At 40.7% G+C, this 23,916-nt stretch overlaps 1 protein-coding gene across 5 annotated transcripts in view; it reads left to right on the top strand.

The window, feature by feature from the left end:
• The window catches only part of LOC134355793 (CTD small phosphatase-like protein 2), a 72,266-nt gene extending 50,112 nt beyond the window's left edge, over positions 1-22,154 (top strand). For all 5 annotated transcript variants that reach the window (XM_063066209.1, XM_063066211.1, XM_063066212.1 and 2 more), the window contains 7 exons: positions 4,495-4,606; positions 5,083-5,169; positions 6,654-6,716; positions 7,701-7,780; positions 10,530-10,656; positions 15,840-15,935; positions 16,595-22,154. In XM_063066209.1, the coding sequence (XP_062922279.1) occupies positions 4,495-4,606; positions 5,083-5,169; positions 6,654-6,716; positions 7,701-7,780; positions 10,530-10,656; positions 15,840-15,935; positions 16,595-16,660 (631 nt within the window). In that variant the 3' untranslated portion in view covers positions 16,661-22,154. The remainder of the gene's footprint in view (positions 1-4,494; positions 4,607-5,082; positions 5,170-6,653; positions 6,717-7,700; positions 7,781-10,529; positions 10,657-15,839; positions 15,936-16,594) is intronic.
• Positions 22,155-23,916: the final 1,762 nt, after the last annotated feature.

Here is a 23,916-nt window from a genome sequence, read left to right as displayed (position 1 = left end):
TGTCAGCCACTCTCTGTATGAAAAAAGACTGTCCCCTCAAAGCTTCTCTAAAATTCCCCTCTTCTCACCTTGAATACATACCGGTTTGTTTTTGATACCCCTGCGATGAGGAATAAATTCTAATTACCTTAACCATCTATATAATTTTATAATTATAATTTTATAATTTTACATAGTGTAGAGGATTGTCGAAGATTGCAGAGAGACATTGATAGGATGCAGAAGTGGGCTGAGAAGTGGCAGATGGAGTTCAACCCAGAGAAGTGTGAGGTGGTACACTTTGAAAGGACAAACTCCAAGGCAGAGTACAAAGTAAATGGCAGGATACTTGGTAGTGTGGAGGAGCAGAGGGATCTGGAGGTACATGTCCACAGATCCCTAAAGTTGCCTCACAGGTAGGTAGGGTAGTTAAGAAAGCTTATGGGGTGTTAGCTTTCATAAGTCGAGGGATAGAGTTTAAGAGTCGCGATGTAATGATGCAGCTCTATAAAACTCTGGTTCGGCCACACTTGGAGTACTGTGTCCAGTTCTGGTCGCCTCACTATAGGAAGGATGTGGAAGCATTGGAAAGGGTACAGAGGAGATTTACCAGGATGCTGCCTGGTTTAGAGAGTATGGATTATGGTCAGAGATTAAGAGAGCTAGGGCTTTACTCTTTGGAGAGAAGGAGGATGAGAGGAGACATGATAGAGGTATACAAGATATTAAGAAGAATAGATAGAGTGGATAAACAGCGCCTCTTCCTCAGGGCACCACTGCTCAATACAAGAGATATGGCTTTAAGGTAAGGGGTGGGAAGTTCAAGGGGGATATTAGAGGAAGGTTTTTTACTCAGAGTGGTTGGTGCATGGAATGCACTACCTGAGTCAGTGGTGGAGGCAGATACACTAGTGAAATTTAAGAGACTACTGGACAGGTATATGGAGAAATTTAAGGTGGGGGCTTATATGGGAGGCAGGGTTTGAGGGTTGGCACAACATTGTGGGCCGAAGGGCCTGTACTGTGCTGTACTATTCTATGTTCTATATCTCTGTCAGCTCACCCTTCAGCTTCCTTTGTTCTGGAAAAAAGACAGCCCAGCCTGTCCACTTTTCTCCATAAATTCTCCAATCCAGCAACATCCTTGTGAATTTCTCTGCACTCTCTTCAGCACAGTCACGTCCTCATAGTGTGGTGACTAGAAATGCACACAATAATCAAGTGTGATCTCACAAGTGCTTTGTCAAGTTGCAATATAACATCCCAACTTTTGGATTTTATATCTTGAACAATGAATGCTGTACACTTCTCTGCCGCCCCATCTCTTGTGCTGCCAGAGAACTATGAAAGCTTTACTATATGCATTCTAAATTATATTTTAACGTATCTATAGTATAATATTTTGGTTTATGTGCTGTGTAATGATGTCTGTTGTGTGGGTGCATCGTGGTCCCAAGGAACATTGACCTATGTCTATATCAGGTTCAAGAGCAGATGCAATTTCATTAACCCTTCACTGAGCTCAGTTACACCTGCACAATGAAGATGCATACATCCTCACTGACTATTGCTCAGCATTCAACACTATCTTCTTCTTGAAACCCATCATTAAGCTGCATGACGTGGGCCTCAATACTTCCTTGATTTCGCTCACCACTTCTGTTGCCACAACACAACTCAACCGACAGGCTCACTCTCAAAGACTCTTTACAGATCATGTTCACAGAATTATTTTGTTTATCTTTCTCCTTTTTGGACTTTGGTTGTTGTCAGTCTTTGTTTATGTATCGTTTTTCATAAACTTGTATTGTATTTCTTTATTTTCCTGTAAAATACCTGCAAGAAAATGAATCTCAAGGTAATATATGGTCCTGATGGAAGTTCTCAGCTTGAAATGTCAACTCTTCATTCCTCTCCACTAATGCAGCTTGATTTGCTGAGTTCCTCCAACATTTTGTTTGTGTAATATAGTAACATGTATGCACCTTGGGATGTTATAAATTTTAATTTGATTTTGCCTTTGACTCTGATATCCTGCCTTAGCCTCAGGCAACCTTCCTCACCATCCACATTGCCACAACAAATTTTGGACATTAAAGGTTATTGTGCCTCTCCTTCTTCACCTTCTCCCATGGCCCACAGTCCTCTCCTATCAGGTTCTCCCCCTCCAGCCCTTTACCTTTCCCACCCACCTGGCTTCACCTATTCACCTCCCATCTTGTCCTCATTCTCTCCCCCCCACCCCCACCCCACTTTTTATTCTGACTTATTTCCACCTTCCTTTCCAGTCCTGAAGAAGGGTCTCAGCCCAAAATGTCAATTGTTTATTCATTTCCATAGATGCTGCCTGACTTGCTGAGTTCTTCTAGCATAGGATTTCCCAACCTTTTTTTATGCCATGGAGCCTTACTACTAACCGAGTGATCTGTGGACCCCAAGTTGGGAATCTCTGCTCTAACATTTGTGTGTTGCTCTGGATTTCCAATGTCTGCAGAATCTCATGTTTCTATCATGAAATTTGTTATTTTACAGCAGTACGGTGCAGTACATGGCGACAGCATCAATTGAGGGGCTGGTGTTAGATGCAAAATGGTGTTACTCAGTGGGCTGTGGATCGTTAGAGTTCTCTACCCAATGTGCTGCGTGTGATACTCAGAGGAGGGATAATTTTTTGGAATTATTAGCATGGAGATTCAATGTGGTTGAGGTTAAAGACTAGATATATCGTGACCTTTTGCCACCTATTACTTGTAATATTGCTCAGATCTTTTACCATAGGTTTTAATGTAAACTGCATACCTGCCCCTTCTGCATTCAGATAAGAATTAGAGATTAAGTGCTGCTACCTAGTGGTCAGTATATGTATTTGTTTTAGATCAAATATTGAACATTAATTACTTTTGGTGGCATTGGTTAGAGAAAGTTTTGTACATGAGGGCAGTAGGTATCTCCAGTAAAGTACAGTTCTGTTGAAGCACGTGGTATTTCTAATTCTGAAGAAGTAATTTTTTTTTAAGATAAGGAATTTTGAAATCAAAACAAGAACAGAAAGTGATTGGGGTACTTAAATTGTAGGAGCCTAGAAGAACTTAAGTGCAGTTAATTTCTTGTACACCATGTACAAAATGCTGGAGGAATTCAGCAGATCAGGCAACATCTATGAAGGCGAATAAGCAGTTGATGTTTCAGTCTGAGACCCTTATCAGAAATGAAAAGAAAGGGGTAACAAGCCAGAATAAGAAAGTGGGGGAAGGGGGAGGAGTACAAGTTAGCAGGTGATAGGTGAGACCAGGTGGGTGGGGGTGGGCTGGGGATGAAGTAAGAAGCTGGGATGTGATAGATGGAAGAGGAAGTAACCTGATAGAGGAGGGGCATCAGAAGGAGGTGATGGGCAGGTGAGAGAAGAGGAAGGGGTGAGAGAAGAGGAAGGGATGAGAGGGTAATCCAGATAGGATGAAAAAAGAGAAGCGATTCTTGTATGTGCTTGAAGTATTTACTGCTTGCAGAAATTTCTGTGCTATGTGCTTGTGTACATGTTCCATTGCATGTGTGTTTTCTGTGGCAATGCTTGGGAGCAGTGTACTTTACTGCACGGCTGCTGCACCAACATTGGTGTACATTGCAGTCACGTGTAGGTAAAACTGAGATACACCTGTTCTTAAAAGTCATCAAAATTGGTGAGCATTGCTTACTGATTGTAGCAAAGAATGGATCCCTTCTCCCTCCTCCTATCGGGCAGAAGATACAAAAGCTTGGAAGCGCATACCACCAGGCTGAAGGACAGTTTCCATCCTACTGTTTTAAGATTGTCCCTTAGTACGATAAGATGGACTTGTACCTCATAATATGCCTTGTTATGACCTTGTGTGTTATTGTCTGCCTGTGTTTAGCTGTTCACACTTCATTCTGAATTGTTATTGTTTTACCTTGATCTACCTCAATACACTGTTGTAACAAATTGATCTGTGGTTTATGTGACAATAATACAGTATATCAATTTACCAAAAGACACTGAGGCAGATACAAAAACGTTGTTTTCTTTACTCAACATTTTTTTTGGCCATGAGAGCCACTATTGGCTGGTGGAAATTTGAAGAATTTCCAAATGTAAGTTTATCATAGACAAAATAGGTTGCAAGGAAATGAGTGGGAGAATAGTCCTGGAGAATCTCAGTGGGCTAAGTGGCTTCCTCCTATACCGTATCACGTATTCTACAACTGTATCACATTCTGCTTTGGGAGTGATGTGATACGCGGGTTCATGTGTGGACGGTCGTATCGCCAGTTTCTTGAGAAATTTTAAAATGAACACCCATGGACTTCAAAGAGCTGGTAAAAATATGATTACTGAGCTCGTCGTTTATTCAGTGTTGATTGTTTGCAACGTAAATGTATCCCAATGTTATTGAAGACACCATTAAGAAATTGAGTGCTGTGTCATGTAGCGAGTCTAACTGCTCTAAAGTGAATGCATTCACCCAACATTTTAGCCATTTATTTCTGCTTGTTTGATAGTTATTACTTCATCAAGCACGTGCCACCACTAACGGAAGAACAGCTCAGTCGGAAGCCTGCCCTGCCACTTAAAACCAGAAGTACACCTGAATTCTCTTTGGTCCTAGATTTGGTGAGCGAAATTATGCTTTGAAGTGTATGTATAAAATAATGTGCTTTGAAATATTCACACATTATATGTATGTTATATTGAGTTTTCCATTTATACAGTAAAAGTATCTGAAACAAGATGATGTTGTTCAGTGTTCAAGAGATAAAATATCATTTTGATTTTCAAATTAACTTGTGTTTTTCTTATACTTGAGATTGATAAGTTTATGAACCAGAAAGAACAAAAATAAGGAGGGAATGGTTAGTTGATGCAAACAGGCATTTGTTTTCAAGTAACATGTGATCTTGATTTTTTGACTTTACTTTTTACTTAATGTATCAGTGGTTGGTTATGTAAAGTCTAATTATGTGATTTCTTTTTTCCATTTTACCTTGCATGAGATTATAACTCAATGTGCTATTAGTTAAAATGACAGTTTAATGTTCACATTCCTTTAATATTGTTTTGTGATACTTGAAAATGCTTTGCCTCGGCAGGATGAGACCCTGGTGCACTGCAGTCTCAATGAACTGGATGATGCGGCACTTACTTTTCCTGTCCTTTTTCAGGACGTGATTTACCAGGTAAGATTACCTATTCTTGCAGTTTGGGAAATACTGCACCACACTTAACCCACAATGAGGCCAAACACAGGCTGGAGTTGCAACACCTCATATTCTGTAGTATCAGCGTTAACTTCACCAACTTCAGATAACAATTCCACTGTCCTTCTTCACACCCCATCCCACACCCACATTTTGATTTCACTCATTTCTGGTGGCTTTCTCATCCCCTTGTTTTCCCTCTCCTACCCGCAAGACCTGCCGTAACCTCCTTCTGGTTCCCCACCCCCCCTCCCTTTATTCCCTGGCCCACTGCCCTCTCTTACCAGATTCCTCCTCTAGTCCTCTTCCATCTATCACCTTCCCTTTCATCCACCCGCCTTCCCCCTTACCTGGTCTCACCTATTAGCTTCCTCTCTCCCCCCCCCCCCCCACCTTCTTATTCTGGTTTAACATGTTTCCTTTCCAGCCCTGATGAAGCATCTTGGCCTAAAATGTCACCAGTGTATTTCCCTCTGTAGATGCTGCTTGACCTACTGAGTTTCTCCAGCACTTTGTGTTACTTATCCCTTTGTGTACCCTTGTCAAAGCATATCAGAAAGTACAGTTAAATTAGCGTCAGCCTTTGAGATGCTGTGCATAACATTTGCTGACTTAATTATGACATTTTGGATCCAAAAAGGTTATTGTCTTATGGGAAGATAGAGGGATCTGAGAGTGAAAAATGCCTACAATAATCAAAAAGATGCAGGTGTAGAAAAATTTAACTAAAAACAGTTAAATTAGAAAACTCAGCAAAAAAATTGTTAATTGTAATTTTAACAAAAGTTGTGGAATGTTAATGCTTCAGGTCAAACACCCTTTGCCAGAGAAAAGAAGCCAGTGTTAAGACACAAGGAAGAGGGGAAGAACGTTTCTGACAGGAGGGTATGCCTGATGAGGAGAGGCTAGTGTTGCCGAGGAGGTAGATTGTTAGAGATGAATTAATTAGGACAGTTAGAGAAAGAAAATTAACGAAGGTTGTGAAATGAGGGTAGTTAGAGGGCAAGAATATAAAAAAATTGTAAAATGTAGTGATTTAGGACAACAAATAACTGAATCATGTGATGGTGAGAATTCCTTGGCTGAAGTGATCCACTACAATCTTCATTTGTCCATTTCCTAGTAGAGTGGACACGCCATTATGATTCGAATTGGCTCTGTCCATAAGGTTGTGTTTCAAGAAAATACTTAAAGAAAAATAGTTCTAATTAAAGATATTTAAATCACTTACTTTTAATGAATAATTAATAATTATTTATTGATTTATTTAAAGAATAAAAAATATCCTAAATAAAGTCTTCATTCTCTTTCACCGCCATCCCTTGCACCTGTCAACAAAAATATTCTTGAGTTTTCTAAAAATGATTTGTTTAGTGATTATTTCTTCCTGCTCCCTTAGTCTTTGACATGTAATCCTTTGTGTTTTGTAAGCTACAGTAACTTTTCTACACTTGACGTTGTAGGTTTACGTACGGTTGAGACCTTACTTTCGGGAATTCCTGGAGCGAATGTCTCAGATTTATGAGGTGAGTTTAAAAGTACTCCTGTAAAAATCAGTGGTGGTTTATGTTGATCTGTAGCCATAACTTTTCCTTCGATCATTTAACATAATTTCATAACCATAAAGCCGATAGACATAGGAACAGAATTAGGCCATTCCAGCATGACTGATTTATTATCCCCCTCAACCCCATTCTCCTGCCTTCTCCCCATAACCTTTGATGCCCTTACTAATCAAGAATCTATTAACCTTGGCTTCAAATATACCCAATGACTTGGCCTCCACAGCCATCTGTGGCAATAAATTCCACAGATTCACCACCCTCTGGATAAAAAATTCCTCCTCATCTCTGTTCTAAAGGCCTGCTTCTTTGCTTGTATAATTTGATGACTCAAATCAGGATTGATGTTTCAAATTCATGATTTTTTCCTATCATATGCGGAAATGTAAAGCAAGTTTTATACAATGGAGGAAGAGAATCTCTATGATTAGGTGGAAGGTAAGAGTGCAGAAGGGACAATATTGCAGGGTGAAATTGGTAATGGAACAACTACAGATTGTCTCCTGAAGAGATGTAAATGAAAACAACAGTATCAGTATCTGAAATAGTTGAACTCAAGTGGTCAGTCCAGAAGGATAGTGAAAAGATCTATAATGACCCTAAAACCTATTTTGAGCTTCATTGGAGCAGCACTAAAGGCAAAGAGTGGATAATTTAGACTGGGAGACGCACAGAAAATTAAAGTAACGGGTACCTGGAAACACAGATTCCTATTTGAAATTGTATGTCATTAATAGAGTTATTGTAAATAATCTCAAGGATTGCTTATACTTTGACTAGTCATGGTTTAAGCTGATTTTTAATTTTTGACTGAAAGTTCTGGTTACAACTTCTTGGACATGTAATTTAAAATGCTTTTAGGAAATATTTGTACCATATATGCTGCCTTAGAAGTCCACTGCAGAAAATTGGCAATTGTACATTGACATTTCTTCATTCTTTCTGTAGATTATTCTGTTCACTGCCTCTAAGAAAGTTTATGCAGACAAATTGCTGAATATTTTGGATCCTAAGAAACAGCTAGTCAGGTAAGTTCCATAAAGTGGTTGTGGTATAATTAATAACAAGGTGAAAATTAAATAATTTAATATGCTCTTAGTTTAGTTAATTTCCCTCTTCTTCAACGTAAATAGCAACACACAAAATGCTGGAGGAACTCAGCAGGTCAGGCCTAGGGTCACAGCGCAAAACGTCAACTGTTTATTCATTTCCATTGATACTGCCTGACCTCAGTTCCTCTAGCATTTTGTGACTGTCGCTTTCGATTTCCAGCATCTGAAGATTTTCTCGTGTTTGTGATCTCTATAAATACATGCTCTCAAGATTGGGTCTGTAAAATAATCTTCCTATCTCCACTTCTCCTTTGCTCCTTCTCTTGGCCCTTTCTGCATTCCTGATTCCAACCTAGACTCCCATACCTCTGCTATTGTAGGTAAAATCCCCCTCTAAACCCAGCACTCTTCTTTAAGAGGCTTCTTGAGGCCTGTCTCTGACCAAATATCTGCTGACATACCCTTCTGTTCAACAGTGTCAAATTGTGTTTGATCATGGTCATTTGAAGTGACTTGGGACTTTTAACTCTATTAAAATGTATGTTTTTTAATAATTAGACTTGAATTACTTCTGTGTTGCCCTGGGCAGTTGAAATCTTCGATCTGTGTGGAAACTATTCCATCTGACGACCCAGTTAAGCATTGACAGTATTAGAGTATTATTCACTGCAGTAGTAGAGTTAAAAGTGAGGGACACAGATTTTTTGAGAGGAAGTTTCAGTTAATCTCAATCCAAGCATTAACCCAATTTGTAGTTGTGAAATGTGTGCATTAAGGTAATTTTTAAAGCACCTTGCCTAACTTTGTTCTGTAAATGATCACCTAAAGAATCCAGTAGTGAAGGTTTCCTCCTTTATTTTAATATTTGATGCAAGATAGGAAAATTATTAACTGTTAGCTAGTTTCTCTGATCTTTGGGTGATTTGCTGACCGGTAAACTGTACTGCTGCCCACCCGCGCCCCCACCCAGCCCTCTCACAGTTACTTTATATTCATTCAAAAATGTGGACTTCACTAATTAGGCCAGAATTCATTATCCTTGACTAATTGCCCCTTGAAAAGAGTGGTTTATTTCGTTTATTTCAAGAGTCAGGAGAGAATTAACTGCTCTCCAAGAGGCACAAGCAGGCTAATGAACAAAGGTAGATTTTAAAGACAATCCAATCATTTCATTCACTTGTGCCAGATTTTTATTCAGTTAACTGAATTCAGGTTATTTTGGTGTTGACATGACCGGCTCACTGTTGGCAAGGTGGCAGAGAAGATTGTTTGGGCTAAAATGCCATTTTCCAGTGTCACTTTTGGGATAAATATTTGTCCCTGTTCTAATGCCATTGAGCTCACTGACTCCTTCCCACACCCAGCCACTTTTAGAGTTTAACCGTTAATACAATGTAATATGCAGAAAAGAAGTCTTTCATGACCTTACAGTGCCCCCTCACTGCCTACTCCACTTGTCCCTGCGATCCCACCGGCAGCCACTTTGAGTTTAACCATTATCACAATGGAATGTGCAGAAAGGAAGATCATCTTCATTGTCTGTCATGATTCTACAATGCTCTAGAACCTTTTAACTTTTTAATTACAAATGTAGTAGCCACAATTTTGTGCACAGCAAGATCCACACAATGCAATGCCGTAACTTGTTTTGTTTGCAATGTTAGCTGACTAATAAACATCGCTTAAGGGACCTGCAGAACTTCCTTTGAATGATGCCATGAGATCTTTAATATCCACCCACACAGGACTTAATACATGCATGTAAAACGAGTTTTAGTTTAATATCTCATGTCAAGGTTGGCCTTTCTCTTTACAGCACTCAGTGCTGTAATGCATTGATCACTAGGATAAGGTGGGACATATCCCACCCTAGTACTCACCCATTCAATGTCCTACCATCCAGCAGGAGGTACAGAAACATCTCTGCACCGAAGTCTAGACTGAAAAAAACAGCTTTTTCCTCTGAGCTGCCACGCAACTAAACAATGCTGCATTTTGGAGTTTGTTTTTAATTCACTTGTAACTTAGAGGTCACTAAATAACTCAGACGGTATTTGAAATATAGTCATTGTGTTTTTAGTAACTAGATTAGATTAGATTGAGGATACGCGGTCCTCTTTTAAATTGTCATTTAGTAATGCATGCATTAAGAAGTGATACAATTTGTTCCTCCAGAATGATAATCATAGAAACACATGACAAACCAAGACTAAAAAAAACTGACAAAAACCACATAATTGAATTGCCAATATGCTGTTTTGCACTGCATAAAGCAGCACTGCAATCTCATTGTCCTCAGCAATGACAACAAAGCTCTAACTAACTAAGGTGCTCACAAAACGCCTTATTCATGCCTTTCAGAAATGAGAGTGCTGACCAATTCTGTCATGGCGGATTAAGCAAAAGAATAAAATTATGATATGATTTTGATACAAAATATTCCCATATAGTTTTGCCTGGCTTGATGCTGTATTCTGTGATCCTACTTTGTGTGTTACAGTTTATTGGTATTTTGTTGTATATTGTCACCTCTTTCGATTCTATCAGCATCTACAAAAGTTTGTGCAAGATGTATTTTAGGTGCTGGTGCTTTTGCTAATGTTGAAGCTACTTTCATTACTTTCTGCAGTTTAGCCAGTTATTTCTGTATAATTATTGGCTCAAAGTCTTCATGTTCACCATAATTTTATTATTATGCTTAACCTGCAATTTTTTTTTCATTTAGGCATAGACTATTCCGTGAGCATTGTGTGTGTGTGCAGGGAAACTACATAAAGGATTTAAATATTCTCGGAAGGGATCTTTCGAAAACAATCATTATTGACAACTCTCCACAAGCCTTTGCATATCAGGTTAGTTCCAGAGCCATCCAGTGGGGGGCAGAGTGCCAGAGAGTTTGTTTTGTGTTCTTTGGCTTTGCTTTATCTATATACTACTAAATCTCTCATGCTCTGTCTGTCTGTTTGTGACCTCCAATTAGCGCAAACGGTGCATTACAGTGGCACTTTTTTTGGCTAAGTCGAATAAAAATGCGCTAATTTACAGAATGCAGGCAAAGTTCAGGGTTATATATTTGTATAAAATTGCTCATTCACCAAAAATCAACAGGCTGGCTTTCAACTGAGCCCTGATCGGCCATCATGGAAATCAGAATGCGACAGCCCGACTCATGCGCACAGCCAGCCTCAGCAGTGACACCTACCAGAGCAAAAGGGCAGGGCAGCGCTGTTTCGAGGGGTCACATTCTGCTCATCACCATCAGCATGTGCAGGATTGGGACAGGTCTAACTGCCACCCATCAATAAGAGATAATTATATCTTATTGTAATGACGTACTTCGAGACACCCATAAAACCCTATGCTGCAGTCGAAGGACAGCGATGACTATATCACGTCCATTTAGGAGAGCGCCAACCACATCATCAAGAATAATCAGCATCCTTTGGTGTTAGTGCTTCGTATCTTCTATCCAGCATTAGGGTAAAACAAATGGTCAGCCTAATTATGTCGCGTGGAAAGGGAAGGGGGACATTATGGTCAAGAGATGACACCAAACGTCGTTGGGAAGCGGCAAGGAGAGGGAGAGAACAAGAATCAGATGAGACCAGGGCCGCACGACTCCAGGATCAAAGAGTCACGACAAAAATAGATAAGAGGAGGAGAGGCATGCACGTCTCCAGGATCAGAGACAAACAACAGACAGCAGGAGAGATGAAGAGACGGGGGATGAAAGGACTGCACCTTTCCAGAGTGACAATGAGAGGCACAAGGGTGGCAGATAAACCAGAAATGATGCCATCAAAAATGTCCTTTGTTAAATGAGCAGGAGCTATATTTGCTTTGCTACGTGTCGTTCGTCTTTAATAAACTGAGGTTTTCCACTTCAGTTTCCAAAGCAAAGCGATACCAATAGCATTCAGGAAAATTTAATGTTCATTCTGGCCACATCACCCTTCTCTCAAAGGGTGCCCCAACAGGTCACCCCATTGTCTAGTAGAAACTAAATTGTAAATTTGCTTGCAGTCAGTCAACTGAGGACCTCAGGAGGTTAGAAATAGAGATGTGTCCTGTTTCTTATGAGGCTCGTAGTTTGGTAGTTATGTGGCCTGGACAGATCCAAAGGTGTAAATTCAAATCCCATCAGGAACTGAATTCAGTCAAATTTTTTTTTTAAAACTCTGGAATAAATTAATAAACTTGTTTTTAGATTAACATAAAATCCAATCTGATTCACTAATATCTCTTAGGAAAAGAAATTGTCTCTCCTTGCCCTGTCTCTATTACTGTATATCTGATTTCAGAGCTTCTAACTTCTAACAACTTTAAAATGGCTCAGCAAGCCACATAGCATTTTGGTCTTGCCAATTACATCCATCTTGCACTGATGTTCTGGCCCAGTGAACCTATCATAATCATTATGTGACGTGGGCAATCAAAGCCTTTGACCATGATTGTTCTTGGCAAATTTTTCTACAGAGGTGGTTTGCCATTGCCTTCTTCTGGGTAATGTCTTTACAAGATATTGTGACCCCAGCTATTATCAATGTTCTTCAGAGATTGCCTGGCGTCAGTGGTTGCATAACCAGGATTTGTGATGTGCACCGGCTGCTCGTATGACCATCCACCACCTGCTCCCATGGCTTCATGTGACCCTGATATTGGGGGGGGGGGGCTAAGCAGGTGTTACACCTTGCCCAAGGATTACCTGTAGGCTAGTGGAGGGAAGGAGGACCTTACACCTTCTTTGGTAGAAATGATCTCCAACCCACCACCCACCAACAAGCCCATGCCACCTAATTACACCCATATGACCAATTAACCTACTAACTCCTACATCTTTAGAACGTGGAAAGAAATTTGAGGACACAAAAGGAAACAAAACATAGTCAGAGGAATGGTAATCCCTTTAAATGCCAAGGATAAGTGATTAGATTATCTTGTTGGAGATGGTCTCTCCCTGGCACATTTATTTTTTAACCCCTGAAGAGGCCATGTTCGGGAATTGTCTCCGTTTTGTTCCATGGGCTGCTCCATTGGCTGAAGAGTTATGACTAGAATTGAGCATTGTGTGACCATAGCTGGGCACCACAACTTCTGGCTTTATGATGGAAGAAAGGTCACTGAAGGGCTGTTAGTGTGCAATATGAGATAAAAAATAAATTTCTCAATTCTCCTCAATCATTATCCCCAAAGCTACCATTAATACCCACATTAATACTATGGCCCCAAGGCCAGAGGTATCCTGCTGCAAGTGACTGGCCTCTTGATAACCTTACCAGCATGGCAATGTGGTCAGGTACTGATTTGGTACTCTCCCATTTAAGCTGCAACTACTTCTCTTATGGCAGACTCTGTGGCTCCCACAGTTGCCTCATCTGCCCCTTCAGAAGCCTACAGAACTGGAGTGCAAACAAGCCGACCTCGGTCTTGAAGGAATAAGAAAGAGGGGGAAGTACAGCTGGTGATAGTGTTGGTTGGGAGGGTGATGAAGGCATGTTACTCACAGCTAACTTCTCTGGAGGGTCTGGAAATAGAAGATAAATAAATGGAACTGTGAGGTACAAACTGTTACAGATGCTGAAAATAAAGCAGGGCATGCTGTAGGCACTCAGCAGGTTAAGAGTCATCATCATCATTATGTGTCATGATGAGGGCAGTTATGGTCTTAACCATGATTGTTCTTGGCAAATTCTACAGAAATGGTTTGCCATTTCCTCCTGCACAGTGTCTTTACAAGACGGGTAACCCCAGCCATTGTCAATACTCTTAAGAGATTGTCTGCCTGGCGTCAGTGGTGGCATATCCAAGACCAGCTGCTCACGCGGCCATCCACCACCTGCTCCCATGTTGGTGAAAGTAAAAGGTGAATTAGGGAACAGTCATTTCTCAGTGTTTAATGCAGAGGAAATGAGAAGGTGAGCCCAGTGGTGGCATAATGTTAAGTCATGGAAATTGTAGACAGGGGTCCCAAATCAATTTTTGACACTGGAGTGGAGAATGACAACGGGAGGAACTTTTATCTTGCTTAGAGGGGCACATGTAGAAAATGGAACAGATGCAATTCAGAGACTTGTCGAACACCATGGAGAGGAAGACACAGTTAAAGAAGAAGAAAATGTCTGTGAAACACGAATGTAGAAAAGATATGATGTATCTGGAGCTTTGAGAGAATTAATTGGAAGCAAATATAGGAAGCAGATGGAGCAGATTTGCTAAAAAGTGGTGGGAGGGTGTGGGAATGTAATTACGTTTGTAGATTATGAGGACACTCAGTCCTCATTTATTGTCATTTAGAAATGCATGCATTAAAAAACGATACAACGTTCCTCCAGAATGATATCATAAGAAAACACAGGACAAACCCAAACTAAAACTAACAAAACCACATAATTATAACATATAGTTACAACAGTGCAAAGCAATACCATAATTTGATAAAGAGCAGACCATGGGCACAGTAAAAAAAAGTCTCAAAGTCCCGATAGCCTCATCATCTCACACAGATGGTAGAAGGGAGAAACTCCCCCCGCCATGGACCTCCAAGCCGCAAACTTGCCGATGCAGCACCATTGGAAGCACCCGACCACAGCGGACTCTGAATCCGTCCAAAAACTTCGAGCCTCCGACACAGCCTCTCTGAGTGCTTTGACCCCGCCCCGGCCGCCGAGCAACAAGCAAAGCCGAGGATTCGGGGCCTTCCCCTCCGGAGATTCTGGATCACACAGTAGCAGTGGCAGCGAAGCAGGCATTTCAGAAGTTTCACCAGATGTTCCTCCGTGCTCTCATGTCCATCTCCATCAAATCAGGATTGTGCACGGCAGCCTACTTGACAAATAACAGACATCATCACTGGAGTGGCCGCTGCGAGCTGCGTCGCATCGCCATCTTCTCCCTCCTGATACTGATCAATTACTGATTATTGACTATTGCCTGAGGTAGGGATAGAAAGGTCAGGAAGTAGAAGGGAAGAGCCTGCTATGGAGGGTGTGAAAGTGATGAGAAGATGAAAGTTGCAGCAGAGGTAATGAAGCTGGGTTCTACATGAGAGCATTAAACCTACCCTTGTAGTCAGCGATGTTGCTGCAGAAAGAAATGAGAAGGAGACTGAAAAGGGAAAAAATAAGGACTGTCCTACAGACAGGTGTGGTTTGGACTGTTAAGGTTCTCATAGCTACAGTCTCAGAGGAAGTGTGTGGGATTAATGGAGAGACCGTTCAGTGTAAGCACATTCAGCCAGGTTGGTCATTCCTTTGCTGGTGGAAGAAGCAAAGGACCATTAGCGTTTTTTGATGTGGGATGGAGGGAATCGATTAGTGATTTAAAAAGTTGATTTGGGACCCGAAATCTGAAAAGTATTTAGTATCAGAGGTGACAGGGATATAAATGAAAGAGACTGGACAAATGGAGACAGACTACAGTCACAAGGGGAAATAAGTTCTGTAGCACAGGAACCAGCTGAAACAATGAGTCTCTCAAGGTAGTCCTGCTTGTGGATCTTGAGGAGATGAGGTTAGATTATGATATTGAATGTTGTGCAGGAAAGATCTCCAGTTAAATTGAGCTCCAGAACTGAGAGGCAGCAATGGAGGATGTTCTAAAAGGTTTCAATCAATTAGAAGGGGTCTCGTGGAACATGCAGTAAATTTGACTATGGAGCATTGGCTACTGCCTGATTCTGCATTGTAGATGTTATTGTATCCTTAAGGAACAATAATAAACTTGGGCCAAATAGCTTCATAATACTCATTCTATTTGGGGTCAGTTGGGTCCTTGCTGTTATGTCTGGCTGCTTTCCTAATTTAGCAAAGGTGATGCATGGGGAAAACTGAATACAAGAAATTGTAACTAAACGTTGCTTTGGAATATTTTTCAGTATTTGTGATTGTTAATCTGTGCACTGATATTCTCCCTGACTCCTCCAGTTTGAGGTATTATTGATGTGAATGTTCAGATGTTGTACAGCAGCTATAGCTGTAACTTGTGTAACAAGCTATTTGAGTTATGGTAAAATATGCTCTCAATCCTTTTCCATCAGCTATCCAATGGAATTCCAATTGAAAGCTGGTTCATGGATAAGAATGACACGGAGCTTTTGAAACTGATTCCATTTTTAGAGAAACTTGTAGAACTGGTAAGTTATGATTTCTGTCATTAAATAGCATACATTTCCCTATAAGGCTTTAGATGGAAGCTTCCTCACTTACTGCCTAGTCTTTGCTCACCTATCTGATCCATGCTGTCTAGTAATTATGCTTAGAATGGCAAGAAAGTTTTCCTAATCTCCATTCTTAATTTTTATCTTGATGTCTAAGGGCATCTTTGGAGTTAATTGCAATACACTCACTAGTCAAATAATTCTTGTGTCTCTCAGCACATATACCTGGTAAGATATGGATGTTATAGGTGGTAAAAGATTACTCTGAAATGTATTTAAGTCATCGGGCATTTAGCAAGGTCTTGCACATTGAAATGAGACGTTAAGTTTGCTACTCATACTGGACTAGTCATTTCCTCAGCTGCACAGTTCTATCAAGTGGATAGTGTTCTAGATCGGGAGGTTCCCAACCAGGAGCCCACGGACCCCTTGCTTAATGGTATTGGTCCATGACATTAAGAAAGTTGGGAACCCCTGACATAGAAATACTGTACCACATGCTGCATGAGGGCACTTTTTTGCTTAGACTGCTTTCCCCTATATCCTGTGGCAACACCATGGAGATTTTACTGGTTGCTAATAAACCATCAAAACAATTATCTAAATTGAACTCTTTTAATATACTTCTCTCTCAGAATGAAGATGTTCGACCCCACATCAGAGAGAAGTTTCGTTTGCATGATTTACTCCCTCCGGATTAAGACCACGTTGCCAACACCAATTCTGAAGGGGGCAGAGAAGTCAAAAGCAGGACCCTTTGGACTACAGGACATTGCCATTACTGTTGAAATTTGCATTTTTGTACCTCGTCTTGCTTTTCTTGTCTTGGACACCCAGAATTAACCACGGGGTTGCAGAGAGTGAACTTGGCCTCAAACGATTTAGGGTGGTTTGGAATAGAAAAGGATATTGCAGGGGTTTAACAAAATAAGAAACGGTATATGCAGTCAAAAAAAATCTGAACCTGCAGATCCCAATAGCACATGTACAGCACGCAATAGATATTCTGTCATCCTATTTGATGTGCTTCTAAAGACAGTTTGCTGGTAACTAGTGTGAAATGCTGTGGTCTGTTGCAATACATGTTGATGAGACTTTGACTGTGGTCTATCATCTGTCAGTGGTTGGCACTTTCTTTTGTGACACACAAATCAACACTTTCTAAAAGTACTTCTGTTATTGCCACCAGCATTTGGCTTAACCTGTATTGTCACAGGTTTGCATAGGAGGATAATACTGATCCTGGTTTTCCTCTGGGTGGTGCTTTTTAAAGTGGTCTGTACCCACTTTTTTTAAAATGCAGGTCTCATTTCAACAGAAATGGCCAGTATATTATATTAAAAAATACAAAAAAAAAGGTTCAGGTTTTAGGCTTTTGTTTTTCTAGTATATGAAATAATATCCAATTATTAAAGCATTCCTTTTAACTATAATGTAATGTAGAATGCCACCCGCCCCAACCCTCTTCAATTCCCCAAACAAGACAGAATCTTACCTAATTTGAGTCACCACCTTCCTGCTTCAACTGGCTGTGAATTAATGTATATTTGTTAAAATAAAAAATGAAAAATCTATAGGTTAGTCAAAATAAATCACATACGTAACATACACGTTTATTTATATTAAAGAACAGAAATTTTCACCCACAGTAGCTGTAATCTTGTAAGAGAAGGGGTGACGGCACAAGAAGAGGGATTGACACAAATTCTAAATATTGTAATTACATTTTAATCCTTTTTTTTAATCCATAAGCTTACACAGTCTCAACCTGGGCGGGGGAAAGAATGGGAAATGTGCCGTGGACAAGTGAGGAACAATTATTCCAGCTGATCAAATCTAATGGGCTCAGGTCTGTCTTCGAGCATCTACTGTCACAACACAATGTAGTGCCACTGGTTTTGGGGGTCTTCATGGTGAATGTGATAGAAGAATGGTCAGTAATGGGGTGAGAATGGCAGTGTGCAAGCCAAGCTTATAGGACCTAGCTGTTTTCACCCTCTTCTCCCTTTCTCTCCCTCCGTCCCCATCCTTCCTGACAATAAGTTAGCTTGTTCGTCCCCTGTTTTAAAAACAAAATGTCTCCCTTTCCCCCCACCCACTCCTGATATATTTGCTGGCTTATTTTTTTCCGCGGTATTGTTTACTCGAAGGAGCATTGCATGAATTGCCTCTAGACTGCATTGATATACCACAAGTATGGCCACGGACTCATTTTCTAAGGAAACTGGAGAAAGCGGCACTTTTTTTTTTACAGAGAAGAGCTAGGTGCATTTCCTTTGGTTTAGGCCTTTAGAAGATTGTTCAGGTCGAGGTGTGTGGTAGCTGAAGAATGGTGAGCAGCACATGAATGAGGATGCCAGTTAAATTTTTTTATGTATATTACCAGTTTACTTGTACAAAACTTTCTTGTACAAAACTACATGCAGCTTCATTTAAAAAAAAATCCTTAAAGTAAGGAGAAAACTTTTTAAAGAAAGCGGTTTAATTTTTGTATTTTTGATTTTATGAAAGGCATGAGTTTATGTCTTCTTTTTCAGTGTATTAATGAAGATTTTAACTTTTCATCAGGTTGAGCGTTTTTCTTACTATTATCTATTGTGTATGTAGCTAGCACATTGTGACACTGAAACGTTCAAATCTAGCATGTAGAATAAGCCTGTTTTTTGTGGGGAGGAAAAAAAACCCTTTTATCCTTCATTAAATATTTTAATCATGGCAGGTTTTTCTGCAGAAAATAATTTGAAAAGCGTTTGCATTTCAGAGAAATACTGATTTTGTATTTAAAGAAAGGTATTTTGCTTGCTGGAATCTATTTACTACAGATTCACTTTAATGATAACCTTTGAGATGTATTTAAATACCTTAGGGCATCTGGGCATCTTTCTTTATGCTGTTGTCATTTTGTCTTTATTGAAATAAAAAATGTACAGAACATTACTTTTACAAATGTTACAAACATTTTCAAGTTTTGCACGTTGTGCATCACAGAGATCAAATCCTCATACTCTGGCCCTCTCCCTTTGAGTCTGCACATCTACTTGTCAAAATGATCTGATGCGCTTTCAAAAGATGTTTGGTCTCTGTCTCGGTCCCTTCCTGCAACAACAACAGAAAAATCATGTTCCAACTTTTTGTTTTGCACTTAATGCCTTAAAAATCAAGACAGCTGTCGTGATACTTGTATTGGAGTTAAAACAGGGTCAACACAAGATAATAGGTCCTTTTCGTCAACAAAGAATTTATCTCCTGTACATTCTCCTCACTTTTAAGAAGTTTTATACCTCAAGTAAATGCTGTAATTGTTATATGGTTATATATAGATACTGATTGTTATTCTCATAAAGAAAGTTTCTTCACTCCTTCCTCTGACCTTGCAGTCCCTGGAATTCAGAGGTTTAGGGTGATCTAAGCAAATGTTAAGTTTTTCTGGGTAACTAATAGGGTGAAGAGAGACTCATCTTACGACCTGTGGAGACTAGGACTTGTGTGCAGTGTAACAATTAGGCCCAGCCTTTCACATTACACAACCATCACACCAGGAGTTCCCCACCTTTTTCATGTCATGAACCCCTGCCATTAACCGAGCGGTCAGTGGAGCCCAGCTCTACACATTACGAGCAATTGACAATGGCCAATTAACCTACCAACCTTGCATGTTCCTGGGATATGATGCATAAGGTGAATTCCCACACAGGTGGCATCTGTGGTTAGGATTGAGCCCTAGTCTCTAGTAATGTGAAGGGGTGTTCTGCAAGTGTCCTCATATTACTGGTTCTCTCTTGCTTCCCACCAGCCGCCAACACGAACTGGAATTGAATATGTCTGAATTTTGTTTTTTTTTTGGAGGGGGGGGTTGCTCTGATAATTCCACTTGCCAGCATTCTGCAGTCTGTGCTCCGCTCTGCTTAATGGCCACTTGGCAGAGGTACAACTGTCTGAAAGACACTGAAAAATCAGACCTGAACTGTCCAGTCATTACTGAGTGCAGCCTGCACAGAAAAGCAACCCTGACCATCAGTTTAGTGCTGCAGCCAAGTGGAGAGCAATGCTTCTCCTCTCTCTCTCTCCTCTCTCTCTCTCTCTCTCGCTCTCTCTCTCTCTCTCTCTCTTCCCCTCTTCCCCCCCCCCCCCCACATGCCGGCATATAACTGGCATGGTAATGGAAGCCTAGCTTAGGCTCTTGCCATTAGACATAACTTGTTTAAAATTACAGCGAATATTCAACTTTGAAATTGGCTCCATAGGTCAACTCTCTCCACCTCATCAGACCCTGTCAACATATCCTTCTACTCCTTTCCCCCTTCCACTTCCTCTTGAGCCATCATTGCCATAATCACTCCATGTCAGTGATGGCTACATTCCTGCCACTCTCTAGGCCAGGAGTTCCCAGCCTTTTTTTATACCATGCACCCCTACCATTACCCGAGGGGTCTGTGAACCCCAGGTTGGGAACCCCTGCTCTAGGCAAAGAGTTGCCATCTGAATTCATTGGCTGATTTATTAGTGACTTTATATTCACAGAACCTGGTTTTGAGTGCAGAAGCATCTTTGGATCAGTCCTTTTGTAATCTTTAAGATCTCGGTCGGAGCATCCCTCAGCCTTTGCTCCAGGAGAAAAAGGCCCTGGCCTGATCAGTTTCTGTGATAGTTGTGCCATTAGTAGAACAGTTCATGATTCCTATCTGTGGAAGTGTTATGTGCAACCACCTTAGCTTCTTTTGATACTCTTTAAAATGGATAGGTGCTGTTCCACCCAGTTGCCTCCTTCACTTTCAGTCAGGAAATGTGCCATCTGTAAATGTATTGGGATGAGTATTTGGTCAGCTTGCAATTGTTACAGACCAGGAGGAAGCCATGCTGTACTCTTCTTTTGGAGCTATTTACCTTCTCTGTCTCTGTGGGCCTCCAAATTGTGTTCCCTCAAGTGCCTTTCCACTTTCCACTTCCCTCTTGAGAACCCCATCTTCGCAATCCATGCAGGCAGTGGAATCCAAACCCAAAGCTCCTTGCATTGTCATCATTTTGTGCCGTGTGGTATGATGTGGGCAATCATGTCCTTTGGCAGTGATTGTTCTTGACAAATGTTTCTACAGAAGTGGTGACTGGTGACCACAGCCATTGTCAATTCTGCCTGGCATCAGTGGTTTAACCAGGACATAACTCCACCCTGCCACCCCAAAGCTCTTATCTTTTGTTTAAAAAAAGATTTGCCTGGCAATTCATCTGTAATTCTTGTCTATCTGCTAATCAAAGTTCAAAGTAAATTTATTGTCAAAGTATATGTATGTTACCATGTACCCTGAGATTCATTTTCTTGCAGGCATTTTCAGTAATACAAGGAAATACAATAGAATCAATGGAAAATCTACACACAACTGCCAAGTAACCAATGTGCAATGATGTGATGTGTAAATTGGAGAGAACATTCTCTCCATTTACCCAATCTAGACCCATCATGATCTCATCTCAAACCTCCTCTCAATGTTCCCTGGTCATCTGATATTTGACTAGGAGCAGATTCCCCATACAAGTGAGGAACTGTTCAATCAGCATAGGCAGCACATTGGTCGTGGGTATCCCTGCTGGGAATGCTGAAAGTGGAGTTTGCGTACTTACAATGAAGTACCTGTTTTAATGGCCCCCAGTGCCTTTAAATGATGTCCAAAAGCAAGATTGCCCTGGTTAGCTTATAATGGAGGTAGCCTACAGGCTCACATGTAACTTAAACAGGGTAGAGAGGGTCTGTAACTCAGCAAGAGTCAACATCAACACCTTGATATCTAAAACTCTAAAATTCAGATTGCACTCTGTTCCTTCAACACTCCAGAACATGTTTCGGGATCCATTAAATCAGGTTCTCCTTTCCTCATTTTCAGGTCTTTAAATTTTCTATAAATTTCCAAAGCTATACCTGACTGTCCACTCCTTTAACTCTCCATGCCTGTACAATTGGCTACAAATGTAAGACTGCTTTTGCGCCACTCACTTTGTGCTGGTAATTCTTACCAGTAACTTGTGATTCTAAAACCAGAGAAAAGATCAATCAACTCCGTTGCTGTGGACTCTGCAACTTCAACCAGTCGAGGCTGAATAACCATAGGAAAACTTCAGAGCTCTGTGAACAACTATCACACCATGGAGTGACCAAACTCCATGTCTGATGAATAATATTTGTTTTGTTACTATTGAAAAGTATATACTATCAATAAATTTTTAATGAACCATTTTGCTTCTAGCATTGTCTTTCATTTTACTTAGATTGTTTTGACAGTCAAGGCTAGTATAGAAGGCATTGAGCTCATCTGGAAGAAAGGTACTGTTGTCGCCTATGTCCCTTGATTTTACTTTGTAAGAGGTGATAGCTTTCAAGTCCTGCCACAAGTGTGGAGCTTCCTTTGTTGATTTGAATGTAGTTTGGAATTCCAACTTCACCTGTGAGATGGCACCTGCATCTATTGTAACTTCCTTGGTCACTGGACTTGAATGCCTCTGGCCTGGCCCCTCAGCAGATTGCGTATCTCATGGTTGATCCAGGGCTTCTGGTTAGGAAAGACTGAATGATTTTGTGGGAACACACTCATCTACAACTACAGTGTGATAATAAATTTACATTGAACTTTGTTACCTTTAAGCTTTCATTCCCTTGAAATTTAAAAGCTGTATTATCAGTGAGTTGTTACTTCCATGTGAGATCAAGTCCTATTACAGAAATCTGAGGTACTGTGGGAGTTGCTTCATTACAAAAGCACCTGTTTTTGGATGAGATAATAAACAGTTTGGGTCTGCTATCTCAGATAGATGTAGAAGATTCCAAGGCACTGTTTTGGAGAGGGATTCTGTTTAATGTACTGGTCAGTAATCAGCATTTTTAAAGGAGGTTATTTCCACACCGGGGTGGCATGGTCGTGTTCAGCACAGAGTCTAGATTTATTTATCAGGTGTACATTGAAGCATAGAGTGAAATAAGTCATTTGCATAAACAACTAACACACCCAAGGATGTGCTGGGGGCAAGTGTCACCACACATGGCATGTCCCCAATCATTATCAGAACAAAAACAAACACCAAGTGACAAAGCAAAACAGGCTGTGTTACACACACACACACAGTCCTCTCGTCCCCTAATCCCAAGACTGGCTGGGCTGTCTTCAGCCTCCAGCGGAGCTGTGGATTCATAGACACTGGGCTCCAACTTCCCCAGCAGACGTGCAGAGATTCAGATTTGGGCTCTGGCCATCAAGCCTCAAGTGAACAAACGTAGCAGTTAGCACAACACTTTACAATGCCAGCGATCACCAGTGAGGCTTCAATTCCTGCCGCTATCTGTAAGGAGTTTGTACGTTCTCCCTGTGGCCGAGTGTGTTTCCTCCCACATTCCAAAGACATACGGGTAGGGTTAGTAGGTTTCAGGCACGCTATGTTGGCACTGGAAGCTCTTACAAACTGATTCCAATACAATCCTCAGACTGAGTTGGTCGTTGAAGCAAAAACATCCCTTTATGTTTTGACTTAACATGTTGCAGCGTGGATGAAATCACCAGAGAGACAGTCACTGGTAGATACAAAGCAGCTTCTTTATTCGACACAACAAGGTATGGCAGGCATCTTACAGACGGAGACGCTTTCCGCAGAAAGGTCTGCTAGCTCAATGTGGGCTTGATATTTATATGCTAAGCACAAAGGCAATCACTACTTAAAAAGTTATAGACAATGCTTCCTATTGAAGCTACATACAAAATATCACACCATCCTTTCCTTCCGATGCCAACATGTCTGGGTTGGTATCCACAGCCTTTAGGAATCTAAGTTAAGTCTACGATACATTTATTTGGCATTTCCCATGCTAACATGGAAGACAAATAATATTTATAATGTATAGATAATACTGTCTTTGAAACTACAGCATCAGGTCAAAACTACGGTGCCAGAAGCATCTGGTATTCACACCTTTTTAGGA

The sequence above is a fragment of the Mobula hypostoma genome, chromosome 13 (assembly GCF_963921235.1).
Source record: "Mobula hypostoma chromosome 13, sMobHyp1.1, whole genome shotgun sequence".
NCBI lineage: Eukaryota > Metazoa > Chordata > Chondrichthyes > Myliobatiformes > Myliobatidae > Mobula > Mobula hypostoma.
The sequence above is the reverse complement of the archived record's forward strand: the minus strand, read 5'-3'. Positions and strand labels throughout refer to the sequence as shown.